The sequence below is a fragment of the Sylvia atricapilla genome, chromosome 3 (genome assembly GCF_009819655.1).
Source record: "Sylvia atricapilla isolate bSylAtr1 chromosome 3, bSylAtr1.pri, whole genome shotgun sequence".
Lineage (NCBI taxonomy): Eukaryota > Metazoa > Chordata > Aves > Passeriformes > Sylviidae > Sylvia > Sylvia atricapilla.
Genome location: NC_089142.1, coordinates 96,944,003 through 96,963,280, shown reverse-complemented (window position 1 = coordinate 96,963,280; position 19,278 = coordinate 96,944,003). Strand labels below are relative to the sequence as shown.

At 41.0% G+C, this 19,278-nt stretch overlaps 1 protein-coding gene across 1 annotated transcript in view; it reads left to right on the top strand.

Annotated features, from left to right (window-relative positions):
• The window catches only part of PARP1 (poly(ADP-ribose) polymerase 1), a 32,463-nt gene extending 18,504 nt beyond the window's left edge, over positions 1–13,959 (top strand). Inside the window, exons 12-23 of the mRNA XM_066316298.1 lie at positions 601–733; positions 1,887–2,082; positions 3,356–3,484; positions 6,696–6,779; positions 7,560–7,682; positions 8,188–8,316; positions 9,019–9,117; positions 9,660–9,812; positions 10,095–10,222; positions 10,579–10,640; positions 11,668–11,782; positions 13,116–13,959. Of these exons, the coding sequence (XP_066172395.1) occupies positions 601–733; positions 1,887–2,082; positions 3,356–3,484; positions 6,696–6,779; positions 7,560–7,682; positions 8,188–8,316; positions 9,019–9,117; positions 9,660–9,812; positions 10,095–10,222; positions 10,579–10,640; positions 11,668–11,782; positions 13,116–13,197 (1,433 nt within the window). The 3' untranslated portion in view covers positions 13,198–13,959. The remainder of the gene's footprint in view (positions 1–600; positions 734–1,886; positions 2,083–3,355; positions 3,485–6,695; positions 6,780–7,559; positions 7,683–8,187; positions 8,317–9,018; positions 9,118–9,659; positions 9,813–10,094; positions 10,223–10,578; positions 10,641–11,667; positions 11,783–13,115) is intronic.
• The last annotated feature ends 5,319 nt before the right edge of the window (positions 13,960–19,278 follow it).

Genomic DNA, 19,278 nt, shown 5'->3' with positions numbered 1-19,278 from the left:
CCTTTAACATTGCTGTCAAAGGAAGCATATTGATTGACATCTGAGGCTGGATATTCCAGGATTTTCTAGTGCAGCTTTCTTCAGAAGGAGCACTTAAACTAAGATGTGCACCTTGTTCAGCTTTAGGATGCCCACTCAGTGGGGTGAGTAAAGGCCCAGGCAGCAGAGGACACAGGTTTGGCATAAGCATCTGCTGATGCTGCTCTCCAAACCTGTGGTGCATGGATGTTCTGACAATTTGTACTGCATCCAAGGCCAGCCTTTGGTTTTCAGTCCGTTTGCTAATGTGACACCTGCAGAGCTGCATCTCTCCTGAAGATTTCTTCAACCACTCATGATAGATCATCCTCTATCAAAGGTTACAATTTTTTTCCTGTAGTTAGGATTGATATTCACTCAGTTTATCTAAAGGGATGTGCTCACAATTCATTAAAAGGAAAATATGTTCCAAGTAGTTTTCAATGAGCTGTGTGGTCACTGTTTTTGCAGAATTTTTGTTAAATCACATTGCTGCATGAAACATTTGGATGAGTGCAAGTGCAGGAAGGAAAGCTAAAACAGTAACCTCCTCCTCTGTGTTCTAATTTTTCTTCTCTGCAGGTTTGGAGGATTCTGCTCATGTCTTTGAAAAAGGTGGGAAAATTTTCAGTGCAACCCTGGGACTAGTAGATATTGTGAAAGGAACAAATTCCTATTATAAACTGCAGCTGCTGGAGGATGACAGAGAGAACAGGTGAGTTTAGTTTTCCCTTTAAATACTTTCATTCACTTTTTTCTAATAAATACTGGATTTTTGACACTCCAGAAGCCAAGTGTGAATAAAATGTCTTTGGGGAGATAATGGACTGGTATAGTTACTTGACAAAAAAACCACTACAACACAAATGAAAAAAGCCAAACCAAAACTAAAAGAACTCCTCCAAACCTACCAAACAAGCCACCCATGGAGAAGTCTCTGCTGTACATGGAGACATTCCTTGTGGGTGTTCACAAAACCTAAGGTGAGGTTTTTTTTCCCCCATGTTCTCTAACTTAATTTTGTCTTCTAATAACAGAGCTGTAACCTTGGGAAACAAAACCAGATTGTGGCTGTTCTACCACAGTGTTAGTCTGAATTGTGTGCCCTGAAGCATAACAAAATGCATGAAATAGTCAGGAGCTGATTGTGTGTTTAGCTTTCCAGTCTCATTGGGTGCATGGCAGAGCTGTCCAGTGGTTGCATTGCTGATTAGGTGAAGAGATTGAGAAGGGTCTTTAAAATAAAACTGCCCCTGCCAAGCACATAAGTGACACAGAAATCCAGGGTAGCAACAAGTGTGGTCCAGCTCCAGATTTATTGCACTTTATCGTGTTTTTAATAAGCTTTTGTTGCTGTCTCATTTGTGTGAGGTTGTATCAAGTCTGGGATTTGGTACGTAGAGGAATTTCAGTGCCTGCATTTCATACCTGACATATTGGAAAGGATGATTGATTGTATCCCCATAAATACTACAGAAGCTCACTCAAGGTGCTGTTAGTAGTACAAACAAATACTTGATTTACTTCTGGTTTCTGTAAAATACTGAACTCTGGGGCCTGAGGCTTAAAGATGCTTTGTCTTTGTTTTTCAAATATATGGCCCCAATAGTATGAAGATTTGTATTTGCAAAACATTCAAGACTGAAGAGATGTTGGCCTCTCTTCCTGCTGTGCACCCATTTGTGCTCAGGGCTCTAGCTCTGGTCTGTTAACACTGGGCATTTTTCACACCAGGTCTTGGACATACAGTGATTCCTCTGTTGATTTCCCACAATCACTGATGAGAGAGTGTGTTCCATAAAATTAATGGGCTGCCAATAGCACTGGAGTAGCTGATGGCTGTTCTTTCCTCCCGTCCATTTCTCCAGGTACTGGGTGTTCCGATCCTGGGGCCGTGTGGGCACTGTCATCGGCAGTAACAAGCTGGAGCAGATGCCATCAAAGGAAGAGGCCATTGAGCACTTCCTGAATTTGTATGAAGAGAAAACTGGCAATTCTTGGCATTCGAAGAACTTCACTAAATATCCCAAAAAATTCTACCCACTGGAAATAGATTATGGACAGGTAAGCCTGAAATGCCCCTGTCCCAGGTGGAGCATTGCTGAGATTCCCTGCTGTCACTGTTCTGGGCTTGCTTTTGAATCACTTGCCCTTAACAAATCAGGGGAATTAAAATGCAGCTGTTGCATCTTCTCTCTGCAGGGGAAAAGTGTAGATCAAGGAGTACCATCCATTAAAATAGACCTGTTGGGAAACTAAAGAGTTTTCTGTTATCAAATCTGATGTCCCTTCAGTGCTTTTCCCTGTTTACTCTGTAACTTTTAAGGATATTAATTTGAACTTTATCCAGCAGTCAGTTCATATACATCCTGTCTGAAAATTCAAATTTTTAAAATTTAAAATAGATGCTTCTCATCTTTCTGCTGCCTCCAAAATCTTCCCAAATGCTGTAGCAACTCCAATGCAGTATTCCACTTAGTGCACATACTGAGCAGGCTGAGACAGAAATTATTCACTGACACTAAGATTTGGCTATGTAGACAGATAAGCTAAATAAGATTCTCTTCCTTCTTTCCAGTGGGGGTTTGTGTGTTTATATAAGGGCATACCTGTTACCTGAACTATTTTCAGACTAAATAGTTGAATGTTGTTAATAGCTATAAAGTTGCCAGAGCACATATTTTCAAGACACTGTGTTTTTCAGTGGCCAAATTAATGGATGTCATCTTTCAGTGCAAAGCACTCAAAGCTTTGCTTTAATTCTGGAAATTTGAATATTGCAGTGGCAAAGTGTCTGTCTCAGTGTAATGTACAGTGTTACTCAAAGCACCTGGCTGATGATTTATTCATGCAATGCTCTCTCCACGAAGGCATCAAGATGGTATTATGGCTAATGGATGATTCCTGTACACATCTATGGCAGTTTTTATTACAAAAACTTGGTGAAACTAGTTATTATCTCTGTTTTTTTCATAAAAGCAGCAAAGTAAACAGTCATTTTTTCATGTGAAAGTCTCTATACAGCAGAAAGCTTGCAGAAAAAGTAATTAATACTTGCTTGAGGTGAAGCAGCAATGCAAAGAGAGTTCCTATTCACTTAATTCTACTTATTTTTTACAATGCCATCTCTTGAAATATCTACCAAATTACTGAATAGGTGGTTTTCTAAGCCCATTTTGTTCCAGAATGTCAGAGCAATGTCCCACGCTCCCCACGAACTTCAGGCTAGTCATAGTATGCACACACTAAATTGGTTTTGAGTTGTTGCCATGGCAGCCAGCCTGTTACTTTTATCCTTTGTGATTTTGCTAATTCTGATACTATTTTTACCTTCCAGGATGAAGAAGCTGTCAAGAAACTGACAGTAGGTGCCGGGACAAAATCAAAACTCGCTAAGCCAATCCAAGATCTTATTAAGATGATCTTTGATGTGGAAAGCATGAAGAAAGCAATGGTGGAATTTGAGGTGACTACACACATTCATGTTTCTCCCTTCTAACCTTCCGTCATGCTTGCACAAACATAAGCAAGTTCTTTACAATTCAGAATGCTTCATACTTCCCAAAAGCCAAGTATGAGTTTTAGATCTGTCTTAAAATTAGGGCAAGAGTTAAACTGGAATTTGCCAAGCCCTGGAAGTAGTAACTTTAGTTATGATACATGCAGTTCTTAAAACACAGGTGCATTTTTTATCTATCAATGTCTTCAGTTTAACAAGCCTCTGAGAGAATTGACTGCCAGTTCTGGGAGTAGTGATCATTCTGTGGTTTTGTTTGTTTTTTTCCAGTCACACCTGCATAGGTGTGACTGCTGTTTGCTGACTGCTCTTACAGTATTAACACAGATAACCAATGTGCTGGTCATGTGACACTGGTGACACTCCTTTTTTTCTAAGCAGGGAACCACATTTAGGGGCTGGGAAGTGCAGGAATACCATGGATTTAGGTAGCAAATGAGATGCACCTCCAACTAGAGAAATGCTGCTAGTTGATACATACAGCAGTGGAAGTGTCTTATCAAAGTCCGGATCCTCTTCTGCACAGGGTGGACTTGAGGTTGTTTTGGTTGTAATTCTCATTTCTTCTTATAAAACTCTTATTTTCATCAATTCTTCTTTCCTCCATACTTCTTGATCCATCCCTCTGGCAAGCTTTCAGGGAGTGTTTTAGTAGCATGATGTCTCTCCCTGCACTGTTTTACTGGTGTGCAGAGATCCTGCAGTTTGTTTCAATGCAGCCATTCAAACTAATTCTAAATAACAAACTTCAATTTTCTTCAGCCAGCTTAGTTATGCTGCCTAAGACTTGCCATTTTAGCAGCTGCTCTTTGCCCTCTCTATCATTATTTGGTGTGGCTACCTTTTAGAACAGGCTTTGTACCATTTTCTGCAGCTTACCTGAAAGCTTTCAGATGGCCTGCCCAACATTTTGTAGTACCTTGGGTTAATTATGATCTCCTGTATCTCTGGTGATATTTTATATCAAAGTCTTGTAAAATAGGAATAATTTTTTGTAACTGGCTAAAGACTGAACTGATCATCATCTCATGTCACTTGGTTTTGTAGAACTCTTTTGAAACTACGTTAATTCATACCATCTGCAGATCCATAGGCAGAACTGAGACTCCAGATGGGCCAGTCTTCCTATTATATTTATCTTCCTGTACTGATGCTGCTGAACAGCTGTTTTCTGTTAGAGGAAATAATATTTTTCCTGGTTAGAGGTTTTTCTATGTGTCCTCCAGAAACAACTGCTCAGTTCCTTTAATTAGCTTGATCTTGAGTATTTTGTTCCATCCAGCCACCTTTTGCTTTGCCAACAGTGTAGAAAATTCTTGGTCTTTCCTTTGCATGACAGTGGATCTATTTGATGCATTTATCCTCTTGCTTCTAACTTAGCTTTCAAGAATTTCATCTCACCAAGCATACAGGAGTTTATTGCCATTACCTGTGTCACTGGTTTATGTGAAGTGGCTTGTTAGAGGACTGAGTCGACTCTAGTGCTGTGTCCTCTCTTGCCTGGGTGGAAGGCAAACATCTCCCTTGTCTCTTGTGACAATCCTAGTGCACACATCTGAGATGTGGAGCTAATTCTTCCCATTGCACTCAGTGCACCTAGTGGTAATTTCAGTGCTGCTGTATTAGGCCTAGCCCCTTGGCTGCTGTGCTCTTTTGGCACATCTAATGATAAAGCTTTGGGTGCAGTTTAGCTTTAAACCAAAGCTCTGCAGGATTCTGTCTACCTCCCATAGGTCATAGGAGACACAAATTCCAGCCTTTTGTCTGCTTGTGGGCTCTGTTGGAGTTGTGCTCCTAAATCGCATGATTGGGCATTGCTTCATTTTATCGGTGTGTTTATCTGTTAGTGATTATGTGTGTTACTTTACGTGTTTATAAAACTTACAGTTGGTATAGGAGTCTGCAGCTATTCTGCACATCCAGGTTAAGTGGCCTAATTTACTTTCATGTGTCCTGCATGATTTTTCAGCTAATAATGACAATAATACAGACTGGTACAAGTGGCACTCAGCAAGAGAGTATTGGCCCAGAAGTTTGGGAGATTATTAATATTGTCTTTGTGCCTCTTGTGTCCCCAAGATATGATCAGTTTTGAAGCCTGTCTTCCCTCTTGCAGCCCATCTTGGCTTTTCCTTGTATCTGGCTTTACCTACACTTAGCTGTCACTAAAGGTGAAAGTTCTCTGAAGTCCAGTGCAGGACATGCAATCTCCGTGCAAAATCAGTTCAGGGCCATCACCCCAGTTTCTGTGGCTTGGAAGAGCCTTCTGAGTTTATCTTGCTGAGAAGATTCGCATACAGCTGGGTTTCCTAGCTCCATAGTGGATAAATAATGTGGGACTTGGCCAGACAGTGTGTGATAGTCATGGTTTCATAGGATCTTCTGTCCTTGAGCCAAATCTTAAATTCATCAACTTCAGTAAAAACTAGTTTGCCCTGCAGAGTGTATGGTGTGTATTGTCGAGAGTCTAGCGGGTGTATTTGTGATCTTTCTAAAAGCCTCCACTGGGCTTGAGTTTTGTTGAACGTTTTTGCATTCAGGTGGTCCTTCAACAATGTAACAATTTCCAATACTCTCCCAAGATGCATCAATACATAAAGAAAACCAACAATTAATTAAATCTATGGATAAATGCAGGCAACCAAGACATTGCTTTTAACTTAGTTGAGGGGTTTCAACGCATTTTTCATGAATATGAAGCACCTCACAGCATCTTTGCATTTGACTCTTGATAATTGTAGGGTAAAGTTGGAAGAGGGTGTCTGGATTGTACCTAGAGACAGAGATGATCTTATGAGCAAGAATTACTTCATTCAGTTTGCTTCCTTGCCAGCCTTAAGCGTGTAGTTACTCAGCTGATGAAGGAATGCATCTGACACCAGATTAACATTAAACTTCATGCCAGACACTAAATATTGTACTTTTTCTGTTGCCCTAGCATGTGTGCTGCGCTTCCTGTTGCAGTATTCCATTGGTTATAGGATGTCTTCTCAATGGTGTGTCCTTCTGATATAATGCCTCGATCCACAGAATGAAAAATGTTCCCATTCTTTGTTGGTTCTATTAGCATGGAGAAATTAGTTCTCTAGAAACCAGAGGGGGAATGCTGCAGGGGTTTAATTGTAGTGAAATTTGGGGTTAATACTTATATCTTTATCAGATTGACTTGCAGAAGATGCCATTGGGAAAACTGAGCAAGCGACAGATCCAGAGTGCATACTCCATCCTGAATGAGGTTCAGCAGGTGAGCATAAAAGAGATGTCAGAGCAAAAAGGGAATTTGGTGTACTGGGCTCAGTGGGATGAATGCTGAGCTGTGCTTATAAAGATCTGTGCCTTCTCTCTCTCTGGAGGAGAGGATGTGGCTTCCATGGGTAACCAGTTAGTTCCCTTCACTGTGGGCAGTACTTGTCTTCAGCATTTTTGTAGCACAAACTTTAGGCTGAGCAAATGAAGCTGCTGCCTTGATCTAGTAGTCAGCTGGTGTTTTCACCCCAGAGAAGTCTGTCAGAGGATAGGAATAAAGGTTAAGTTGACACAGGACAGGGTCTGGTTTGATAACGTTGCTGTATTTACACATCATGATCTGAACCATTCCAGAATCACTGCATAGTATGGCCTTTACAGATTGCAAAAATGTGTCAGCGTAACCTATTTTTTCTTATCACAGGCTCCCTGGGAGAGCATAGATACAGGAAGATTTTCAGTTGCTAGAATAGACCAGAACCTTGACAAGGTTATGCACCACTTATATATCCTGAAGACTTTATTTTGCTCTCCAGAAGCATAATCCCCATTGAATTTTTCTCATACACAATTCTATGTATTTCTGTGCAAATACTATGACTTGCTACACACAAGACAATTAAATTGAAGTGTTCTTTTTAGTCCTGTGAGAGTTTCAGCAAAAGCACTATTTGCATTGCTGCTTCTGTGTTAGTCCTTAAGTATCTTGTGTGTTTTTATTGCAATGGAGAAATAGTCTTACTCAGTAATTTTCTTTGGTGCTTGTTATCGTGTCTAGGCAGTTTCTGACAGTGGTTCAGAATCCCAGATTTTGGACCTCTCCAACCGCTTCTATACACTGATTCCTCATGACTTTGGGATGAAGAAGCCACCTCTCCTAAATAACCTGGAATACATTCAGGTATTGACTAGAAACTGGTTTTTGCAAATGTTGGAAAATGTTGTTTGCAGGCAACAGGTCTTGATGTTAGACATCTAATATAGAGAATATATGAGGTTCAACGCTTACTTAACCTCATAAAAGCAGAAGTTAAATTAAGCATTGAAACCTCACAAGCAAAAAGATAATCTGAAGAAAAATAAGTTTAACCTCATGCCATCATAAAGTTAAACTTGTTTTTCTTCAGAAAAAATCTTTGTTTGTTTATATGCATGTATCTGTGTAAATAGTTATATGCATAAGGTTTTAGAAGATAGAGGTGTTATGTGTGTATATATATGTGTGTGTGTTTATTTTAATATATTTAAGTGTGTATATATATATTTAAAGACAGTGTTGTTGTGTTATTAGATGGCGCCATGTAGCCAGTGATTGTCATACACTTTTCTAATTTGGGGTATTCCAGACTTACTCTGAACATGTCAAAGGCCTAAGTAACATAACATTACCTGTTTCAATTCTTCAGGCTAAAGTGCAGATGTTGGACAACTTGCTTGATATTGAGGTTGCTTACAGCCTTCTCAGAGGTGGAAATGAAGATGGAGATAAAGACCCAATTGACATCAACTATGAAAAACTTAAAACAGATATTAAGGTAAAGGAAATAAAAGGCAATGAGTGGCTGTGAATACAAGCTGATGTCCTGTTAGTTTGGAGTAAAACAAATCACCCAAACTAACAGGACAGATACATGGCACTGAGATGGGTTAAGGAACTGGAGTATGTGTTCAAGGAGATGCTGAAAGAGCTGAGCTGTTTTGACCTAGAGAAAAGAAAGCTTGAGGGATATTGTATCAATATCTAGGAATACCTGATGGGAGAAAGAAGGAAAGAAGACAGAGGCAGACTTTCCTCAGTGGTTTCTTGTGACAACAGGCAATGAGCAGAAATTGAAATACAGGAATTTGTGTTTAAACAAAAGAAAAAGTTTTTGTTGTTGATGCTGTTTGGTTTGGGTTTTTTAATTTGTTTACTCTGACAGTAGTCAAACACTGGAAAAGGTTGCCCAGAGAGGCCATGGAGGCCCTGTTCTTGAAGATGTTGAAAGCTGGACTGGATTCATTCCTTGGCTGATCCTTCTTTGAGTAGTGAAATTGAAAATCATCTCAATTTCCAGCGTTGTCACAGACATTCTGTGGCTGTCTGTATATCTGTCCATCTTCTCTAGCTAGGAATGTATTTCCACTTAAATGGTTGAGGAGGTTTAAAAGGGGCAGTTGCAGGCACAGGGTGGATGTTGTTATAAGATGGCTGCTAGTTTGTGTGCTGAGGAAACTTCTCATTTGCCTCTTTACAGGTTGTTGACAAAGATTCAGAAGAAGCCAAGATTATCAAACAGTATGTGAAGAACACTCATGCTGCTACGCACAATGCATATGACCTCAAAGTCGTGGATGTAAGCTGGGCAGTTCTGGGGTTTATTTTTGGGAGGATGGACTCTCCTAAGTTGACTTGCTTGTTTGCAATTGCCTTATATTTTCGAGTAGTTTATCCAGTTTCCTCTGTTGAAGGAATGATTTGATAGAACATTTTCTTTTAATTAGAATAGTGAAAGTCTAGGCAGAGATGGATCTAATGAGGTGTTTTTGCTTTGGTGTTTTTATTTTAATTTAATTTGCCTCAAGGCGGAGGAGTAATCATCTGAAATTGAGCCTTAGTTCATTGAATGATTTTTTCAGAAAAAGGGCCTCATGAAAATGCAGAAGGAAAGGCAGAGAAGTAATCAATAACAAGTACTGCGTGATTGCTGCCATCTCTTTTGCTAGCAGGACACAGCCAATTATAAACACCAAAACCTATCCTGATCAATTTCCCTAGCAGATCAATGTACATTGCAGATCGGATGATTTGTTTTTTTCTCCCCTCTGATGAGCTGCATGAAGGTAATGGTTTCTTTGCTTGGTTATTCTATTCCTCGTGTCCTCTTCTGAACGGAAGATCTTTAGGATTGAGCGCGAGGGGGAGAGCCAGCGTTACAAGCCCTTCAAGCAGCTCCACAACCGCCAGCTGCTGTGGCACGGCTCCCGCACCACCAATTTCGCCGGGATCCTCTCTCAGGGTCTGCGGATAGCTCCGCCCGAAGCCCCTGTGGTAGGTGACATTGCTTCTCTGCCTGCCCACATCCCTGTGCCCGGAGATGGACACTGTCAGGGACAACCTAAATAAGGGAATTTCTCTGTGGGGAGGGCCCTGTGTTTTCTGCCACCGTTTAGACAATGTCATGTCCTCTGAGTGGGGTGTTTACTGGTGTCCACAAGAGCTTGAGTTGCAGCTTTGCTCTCCTGGGAGCCCAGCCAGCTGGATTCAATGTTGCCTTTGTGTTATTTTATTGCCCCAATTTTTAAAATTTATTTGTTTATTTCCTTCTTGCAGACTGGCTACATGTTCGGCAAAGGCATCTATTTTGCAGACATGGTATCTAAGAGTGCAAACTACTGTCACACATCTCAAGCTGATCCTATAGGTTTAGTACTACTGGGAGAAGTTGCCCTTGGAAATATGTACGTAACTTATGAAGAGTATTTGCCAAATATGTTTAATATGTCCTCACAGAAGGTGATGCTAAGATTGAAAACCTTCTTTTCAATGTGAAGAAAAAGCATGTGTTTCTTCTTCAGAAACAAGATCTGTTTTTTCCTAAAATAACAGGTCTAGCTGAATCTTGTAGAAAATGCTAACATACCAAGACCAAGAAGGGCTGTTGTGTTCCAGAAGACTAAAATTTAGATTAACTTTACATTAGCTCATGATAAACTAAAGCTTGAGAAATTTGTGATTTTTTTTTTTTTTTTTTTTTTTTTAGTAAGATGGTTTAAGATGAATGCAAAGTGCTATTGTTGTTCTTTGTGCTGTCCAGGTATGAACTAAAGAATGCTTCCCACATCACAAAATTGCCCAAGGGAAAACACAGTGTCAAAGGTAAGCATCAGTAGTTGTCATTGGTAGTCTGTAATTGATTGCAGACTGGATGTGGTGCTCTGCTTAACAAAGACAGCTATAGTCATTTCTTAACTTTATTTCTTTTAAGCTGTATAATGTTGCCCTTTAGTTGCATCAGGATGCGTATGTGGTGTTTCAAGATGCAAGTTAATACACTCGGAGTGTTAAGACTGAAGGTGCTGAAGTTCAGGAGGAAACTTCTATTTGATGTCACACTGGAGAAAATACAAAATTCTCCAACTTCTTACTCGCTTTAATTGTAACAATACTGTGAATTTTAGAAGAGAGATGAATAGATCAGAAGAGTAATTGTTTCGCTTTCAAAGTGGCTTAGAAGCTTGGACAGAAGGGAAAAGGTAGGAATAAAAGTTTAGGTGGAACAACTGCTCTCATTACACTTCTATCTGCAAAAGGTGTCATATATTGAAAAAGAAGAGAAAAGACTTAGCTGTCTAATTCAAGTAAAAGAAATGGTAATCATGACTGTCTTCTGTACCAGTATCATCAGTAATGGGTGGCTTATCTTGAACTATTCATTTCGAGAGGCTTAAAAAATAGGTTGCCTAAAATAGAATAAAAAGTGATTTTCCAGCTTTTTCTATACATACTACTCATGTTCATATGGGTGTCAAATCAGATTTATATTGAATATTTTAACAAGAATAAGAATTGATTCGTTGCACTTGTCTGAAAATGTTGTGATGCGCATGCTTTCATTAATGGAGCTAGGATATGAGAGCTACAAATCTGTTCTGGTTTAGCTTTGATCATACAGATTAGACAATTAACAGTTGCAAGTCTAAAATTCTCATTTTTAATGTAGCAGAGTACAACCGCCGTAAATATGGCGATGCTGAATTGAATAAACAGATGTATTTTGTTCTGTTGCTACACTTGATTTGAAAGTATATGTGAAGTAGTATTTAGCTGGCTGGATCATTTTCTTTTCATGCAAAGTCTGTGTTTGCTGCCTAGATTTGTAACTAATGTTGTTTTTCCTTTCTAGGCTTGGGCAAAACGGCGCCTGATCCCACAGCCACTACCACCCTTGGTGGTGTCGAGGTTCCCTTAGGGAATGGGATCTCCACAGGAATTAATGATACCTGTCTTCTGTATAATGAGTATCCTTTGTTGTTACGTTGGCTGCACATGGTGTTTGAGGGCCCCTGCATTTGCAGGACCTTGCTAAGGCCAGTTAGGAGTTTTGCCTCACTGTGTTTTGTTTGGTTTAGGTCTGCTTTGGTGAGTATTTTCAGACAATCTCTTCTGCAAGGGGGATGATCTTACAGCTGTTGCACTTACATTGTCATTCTGCAAAAGAAAAAAGAAACAGTGCACGTACCAATAGCTGTTTCCCAACAGGTATCCTACTAAAAGTTATTGGAGTGGTCAGGCAAAACTGCCCTGTAGTGTCTTGTCCAGAGATGTGCCAGGACAAGAGGAGGGCAATGCGAGTGTTGAGGTAAGCCCCAAATGCCAATCAGAGACGTCGCCATTAAGTGTCTTTCTAGGCAGAAGTGCCTCCAAATCCATTAGTGCTTTAAATCCACAAGAGATCGTAAGAATACAAATCGGTGATGTCTAAGATCCAGCTCACTCTCTTCACTGCCAGTGATGCAGATAACCCAGTAAGGCAATCTTTGGATTTGTAGAAACTGCCTTTGGCCTTGGTGTGCTGTTTTCCTCCTACAAGGAGTCTGGGCAACACAACTCATGGCAATACTGGTTTTATCTTGAGTTTTCTTAGATACACCACGTGTCAGATAATGAGCTATAATACAGTTAGGTATTGGCTAGTTGAGGTACTATGATGTATATTCATTTTGTTTTACACTTTGGAATTAGAGGTAAGTTTGAGGCCTAAAGCATTGTGAAACATATAGATGAGTTGGGAATGTCTCTAGAAAAATAAGAATGTGCAAACACTGACAATCACTGTAGAGCTCTTCTCTGTCATTCCAGATTGGGATTTTTAGTGGGAAACTAAGAGGGCATTACTGACTTTGTGCTGGAAGGTAGCAATAGAACTGAAATGATAATTTTAAATGCTGGGTCTGAAACTGTAGCTCTTTTTTAAGCTACATGACTCCTCTGACTCCTCTGAGCTACATCTATCCTCTTAGATAACAAGAGAGATGAGTGTTACTCTGACAAAAAATAATTTTCAGGAGCCACAGCCCCCTATCTAAGTCAGTTCACCTGCCTGTCACTCAGGATTCCTGCTGCACTATTCTCCACAGGACTTAATTGCTTGTTCCTAACTATTGTATAAAATCTTTTCAGTTTCATGGAAAAGTCAGATTTTAAAGCTTTGTGGTTTGAGCTCTAAGAATTCATTAATCACACAGGCATCTGTATGGTAACTTAAGTTCAAAGGTGAAGTTCACTGTGTTTTGAGGTTTTTCTGTGGCATTAATATCAACTACTGTAATTATTCCTTAACGTTCTTCCTAGATATATTGTGTATGATGTTGCTCAGGTAAATCTGAAGTACCTGTTGAAGCTGAAATTCAACTATAAGACATCACTCTGGTGAACAGTATTTAGAAGCCCTGTTAGAGTTATACGGTAGTTACACTATAGCGTTGACTTCTGACATGCTTATGCATTGACTTCTCTTACCAAGATATCAAGAGCTAAACTGCAGAAGAAATTACTAAATCCTATTTAGTACAACACTTAGTGAAAGTTTTATATAAAAAGTGTGGCAATACATGGACCCGAATTCTGATGAGAACAAGTACCTGTTTTTGTTCTATACCACTTCTAATTCTGGTGCTTTAAGTGTTTCTTTTAATTGACCAAACAGACAAGAAAGAAGAAAGGAAATTAATCTGCTGTTCCTAGCCAAACAGAGCTGGGCAAAAGCAGGAGAAGGAACTTGAGCATGTTTGTGATACTTGCTCTGTTAAGGTTCCCCCTTGTTCAAGATACTCTTTTTCAGTTTTCACTTGACTACACAATAAATGTGCATTTATTTTGAGGTAAAAAAAAAAAATAAAAGCTAATTTCATACTAACAGTTTTATGTTTCAAAACTTCCAAATTGTTTTGGTTTCGAGTCATAATTTAAATGTATTTGGTAGAATGTTCTTAAACATGGTATCTCTCTTGAGGATCAAATGCCAAATATTGAAATCTGTAGTCATGTTTCAGGAAGTTATGGTGAAATTAAAATTTGGACTTTCCACTGAGACTTCGTCTGTCAACAGTTGGTGTGGTAAATATGGAAAATGAGCTTGTGGCTGTCTGAATTTAGTATTAGCCCAAATAAACCTCCTTTAAATACCTACCTTCAACATGATGTAAGCTGGTTGTTGTAGACTCACGTCCTAACAAAGCTGTAAGTTGAGTCTGGGCTCAAGCTTCACTCATCAAGACCAGGAGTGAGATCCGTTGCTCTGCTATCAGTGGTCTTGAAATCCATCTCAAAGCAGCAATATAAAGTGATAATTTCAATGTTTCATGATGTTTGTTACTTCTCACTTTTAGTTAGTCATTGAGCAGTATGGAAGCACTCGACCATAGAGCAACAGCAGATCGTTCTCTTCAAAAATTACTGATTTGCCTGAGGGATTAGGGAAAGTGAGGGCTAATTCCCAAGAAGGGAACAATTCAAGCTCATTCTGATGGTTGTGACTTCAGTCTTTTGTAACCTGTGGGGAAACAGCAGATCTATTTCCTGAAATGTTGTTGTGTCCCAGGGCCTTTTGTAAATGGAGTTAAAGCCAAAGTGAGTGCAGGTCTTTCCAGGACCCCTGAAGGAGAGGAGGATGAAGAGTGATAGATGAAATACAAAGCTGCTGTCAGGGACAGAAGGAAATGTAGAAGGACTGGGTAAGTTGTATGGCTTGTGGACAGCTCAACAGAAAAAATGATTGAGGTTAGTGATAATGGATTTTGAGAGGAAGTGTGGAGAGTAGCCTGTCTTCCGCCTCTTAAATTGCTTAACCAGTGGTTAATCATTATTTTGCTTACCAAAAACCCTTTTGGTCAGTCACTTAAGTATGATCTTGTCAATCTCTGAAAGAGAACATGAGAACTTGTTCAGGTTAGTTATGAGATAGATGATTTTTTTCCTCCTCTAAAAAAGCACTTTACAGTTCAGTTTGGGACCAGGAGTTGAAGGCAGCTTTTGATGCTCCCTCTGTCACCTGTACTAGAGGTGGCAGAAAGTTCCCTGTTGCTCCAACCCGAGCAGCACAAGGGGTGCTTTGTGTTTGGTTTGGGCTCAGCTATAATTACAGCACAAGCAAGTACCTCCCAAGCTGTGCCTAACCCTGCAAATACAGCAGGAAAAGATACAGGACTTCTGAAGAGGCAGCAGGTGCCCTTTGAGGACTGTAGGAGAGCCCTGTGACCATCCTGCAGTGAAATCTCTGTCAATCCAGGCACTGCTTCTGCTGCCAGCTTGTCTGAGCAGGGGCCTGTCCGCTCTCCTGGAAGCAGCCTCTCCCTGGGCCAGCCTGGGAAGAGCAGCATGGAAGATACAGCAATCACTGAGGGCACTGCTTTGGGAGTACGAGCACAGAGCAAAGCGCAGGAATAGGAAGTCCCATTTCTGTCAAAAGCACTTGAAAGGAACGAGTTGTCAAGACATGAGGTCCCATGACATCCTGTGCTTTTTTTTTAGGGGAGGCATGTTGAGGAATGGCTTCTGATCTAAATGGTAAACTACCAAAAGCAGCAATTTATAAATATTTAACCATTTTATCTTTATTTAGCATGGCTGCAGGCTCTGTTGTACAATGGCTCACAGACATTAAGATAGTCCGTGCAGTTAATTGAAGGAAGCCAGCCTAGGCTTACTGATTGGCAGTCAGTGTAAATTCTTTGTGACTTGCCAGAGTTCATGCAGGAAAAAAATGTCTGAGAAAAATAATTAGAGCACAAGTTGCCCATCCTGGTACTTTAGCTATAAAACAATGACATTCTTCCCCTGCCCCCCCTCAGTTTCTAGTCAGAGGACAGTGGGGGAGGGGGGGAACCCCAAATAAATAATTTCTATATGAAAAAGACCTCTGCACACATGAAACTTTGTCAATGCCATAAATAATTGTATTCCTGTTCTTAAATGAAGCCTGCAGTGTTTGCAAATACTGAGGTCTGTGCTTCAACTTGCTTTCTGGGAGACTGTTACAGACCTCACTGTGAATTCTAGGGACATAATGACATAATTGTCTGCTGAAGTGTTATTGCAGCCAATTTATATCCCACTTAGTGTTTTGCCTGAATTGCTTTTATGTATGTGTTGAGGCCCTTAACTTAGTCCATTATACTCATGCTCCTGTTATGCCCATAAAAATAGTTTCCACTGTTGTGTACTACATGCATCTGAACAAGAGCTTGTGTGTGCTTTCGTTTTCAAATTAATGCCAGGCTGCTTCTCCAGAAATTGTAATTTTGGAGATGAAATGGTCCTTGTGAGAAGAAATGCAGATGTAGGTCCCAGCCAAGATGAGTTGCTGTGATGATTTTCATTTGTTCTGGTGTGAAGGTAGCATGTGAGCCTGTTGTGGGCATTGCAGATCACTTCCACAGCAATGAGATACACAGGGACAGGCAAGGTGAGGAGAAGGAATGATTTCCCAACAGCCTAAAGAGGAAATTACTGCTTCCCCCACTACCTCATTAAAAAGTCCAATTTTATATTGTGATTAGTGCAGCAGGACTCAGACTTCACAAGAAGGTGTTTCAGTGACTAAAGAGCACTCCCTTCTGCCAGCTGTCTGTGCTTTTTTTCCTACTGCCAGGGCCTGCCTAGGGGGAAATGAGGAAATGACAGCGTGGCTGGCTTCTGTCCCCTGGACGCAGCACTACCTGCTCTGTGCTGACAGGACTCTGAATGCATTGGGCAGTAGGTGGTGTAACCATGTCTTGATAACATCTGCTGCAACTGAGGAGCAATGAGAGCGTGGCAGCGCTCTCTGCAGCATTTCAGCACACACCATTAGGAGCAGTTGCCTAACGTGACCCTGGCGAGAGCGAATGGCAGCAGTGCAGCCAGTTTAGGGACCTCCCTCCAGCTGTGCCTGGCAGGTGAGTCAGCAGCACCTAAGGCAGGTTGTTGGCAGCGGGCGCGGATGTTTTCAGTCACCCTGCCTGGCTGTTGGAAGAGTTGTGTCACTTCCACGTCACCCAAGTGCAACCTGCAAATTTGCCAGGATGGTAAAAGGAAGGACTGGAAGCATTGTGTGTTTGTGTGCCCGCTGACAAATGGCCCTGGCTGCGGCTTTGTCAAATGGGGTCGCGTTTGTGTGGCCTGGAAACAGCGAGCACAGGACAAACGAGAAACCAGAACATGGAAAAACTGCAGCATTCATTGAAGGCCAAGATGTAAAAGGTCCTTTATCCAGGAATCCTTATAGTGCTGATTGTTACCCTTTCAACATAGTGAATGGTAATGGCTTCTGTTAAATATTTTCCAAGTGCAGCTGTTGGAATGAAATGAAGGAATAATCATCATCGTGCAGTTGGGAGCTGAATTCTACCTTCACACCTGTTAATTTGTGAGATGATTGGCAGGAGATGTTTGGGGAGAGGGAAAACCTCTCTCACCTTTTTCATCTAGTTTTGTTGCAGTCTACAAAGACTCTCTGAAAGGCATTGAAGTTTTTTCCTTCCTTTTTTCTCTTTCCCTTGCAGAAATTCACACTCTTGAGGACTGTTGCCAAATGTGACTGTGTTGTAGAACACTTTTCACCCCTCCCTTGCAAAGCCCTTGCTCAGGGAAAGCAGCAGCATCAGGGTGGCTCTGGGCAACGCTGCTCTCAGCGCACCCAGACCTGATGACAAGGTTTACAAAGCACAGCAGTAAAAACCTTGCTGGTGTTCAGTGTCTTCTGTCAACTTTGGAAGTCTTAGTGTCGCCAGTCTTAGCTGAGCATTACCATACAGCCCTTGGAAGAAGGGGAGCAGAGCTGAGATGCAGACAAAGATTGGTGTCATTAACACGTTGTTTAACTGAGCCTGGAAGGTCTGCTTCATGAAAGGCATTTTGGGTGGTGAAAGTGTTTTATTAAAAAAGGGGGAAATTGTGCAGGGTTTAATGTTTAGGTTGGGGGGCTGGGGGGGGTGGTGGTGGTGTTGGAAATATTTAGCTGCGTTTTGTTACTATTTTCTTTAGTTTTGTGCCTACAGTGCTTTGCCACTGTCTACTGTAGCAGCTTTCTTTGGAGCTGTGCAGTACAGAAAGCTCGGACTGAAGTGTCTTAGGTCCTTTGGGGGCTAAGGGGAGGGGAGGCTGTTTAAACAACCTTTTGATATGACCTGAAAAGGGGGCTGGAAATGCAAGCTAGGAATTGTATTTTCTTTCTTCTCTCTCTCTCTTTTTCCCCTCCCCTTTTTTTTTTTTCTTTTTCTTTTCATTTTTTAGCTCTGCTACAATATACACAGAAAGCCCTGGAGGGAATTTCTAAAGCATTTCACTCTGCTTCTTTGCTTAAAAACTGGCTTTTTTCCCTTTGAGCACAAGGACAGCATTGATTTTATTTATTTATGTATTAAAAATGTTTAATAACATGACCTATGTTCTGCCCCTCTCAACGTGCCAGAGTGCCTAGTTCATTAGCAAATTAAGAACACAAAACTATATTCCATGTCCCAAGATACACATTTTCTGTATTTTGCAGAATCATTGGTTTCACCTAGCTGCTTTCAAAGAGCTGCATGCAACCAGGCATAGAATCCATTTTGCATTATACCACTGTGCTCTTGGCAATATGCTTAACATGTGACACAGACTTAACCTTGATTAAGATACACTGTTTGTTTATTTTGAGGTTCAATTTGCATTTTTGTATTTATATATTAAAAAAAGGAATTTTGGTTGGTATAATAGCAGTAGATACTGTTATCAAAGCCAAACCTATGTAGAGTCTGGTCCACGAAGAACTAAGGTGCTTGTGGTTCATGATGGTATCTCCACGCTTCTATTTCTTGGTGCAGAGATCTAATAAAACTACACAAAAAAACCCCAACCCACTGCTGCTGCTTGAAGAAAGCTTTTGGGAGTGAGATGGTAGAGGGCAGGCCAAGATAAGGAACTTGTCAGCCAACAGCCACCCATTGTCAGGGGTTTGTTGGCTTTTCCTGGCACGGGCTGAGAACAGGTGACACCTTGACCTTCAGGCCTTGGGCTTGGTGAGCATTTCAGCCACCTCTCGGGAGGAGTGTCACGGACTAGGGCTGGCTGTGCTGGGATTGTTGTGATCTCTTACTCCTCCTCGAGCCTCACCTCTGCAGTCGTTTATGAAAAGTGACGGCAAGGAAAATAGGCACAGTTTAGCAAAAAGTTATTACTTAGTGAAGGAAGGTGGATATAATGTAATGGGATTGTTTAAAGAATCAAAGCTAGCACAGCTACTTTGGGGTGACCCTTTGTGACAGCCACCACCTCGACCCCCTTCCTCCCCATCCTGAACTGCCAATCACTCATTCCCCCTCATCCCGCATCATAAGGACAGGGAACTGGAGCAAGTCCAGAGGAGGACCATGGCAGTGATAAGAGGACTGGAGCACCTTACCCTGTGACAGCAGGCTCAGAAAGTTTGGGCTCTTCAGGCCCGGAGAAGTTCGTGTGAAGGCCTCATGGCAACCTTCCACTATCTGAAGGGGAG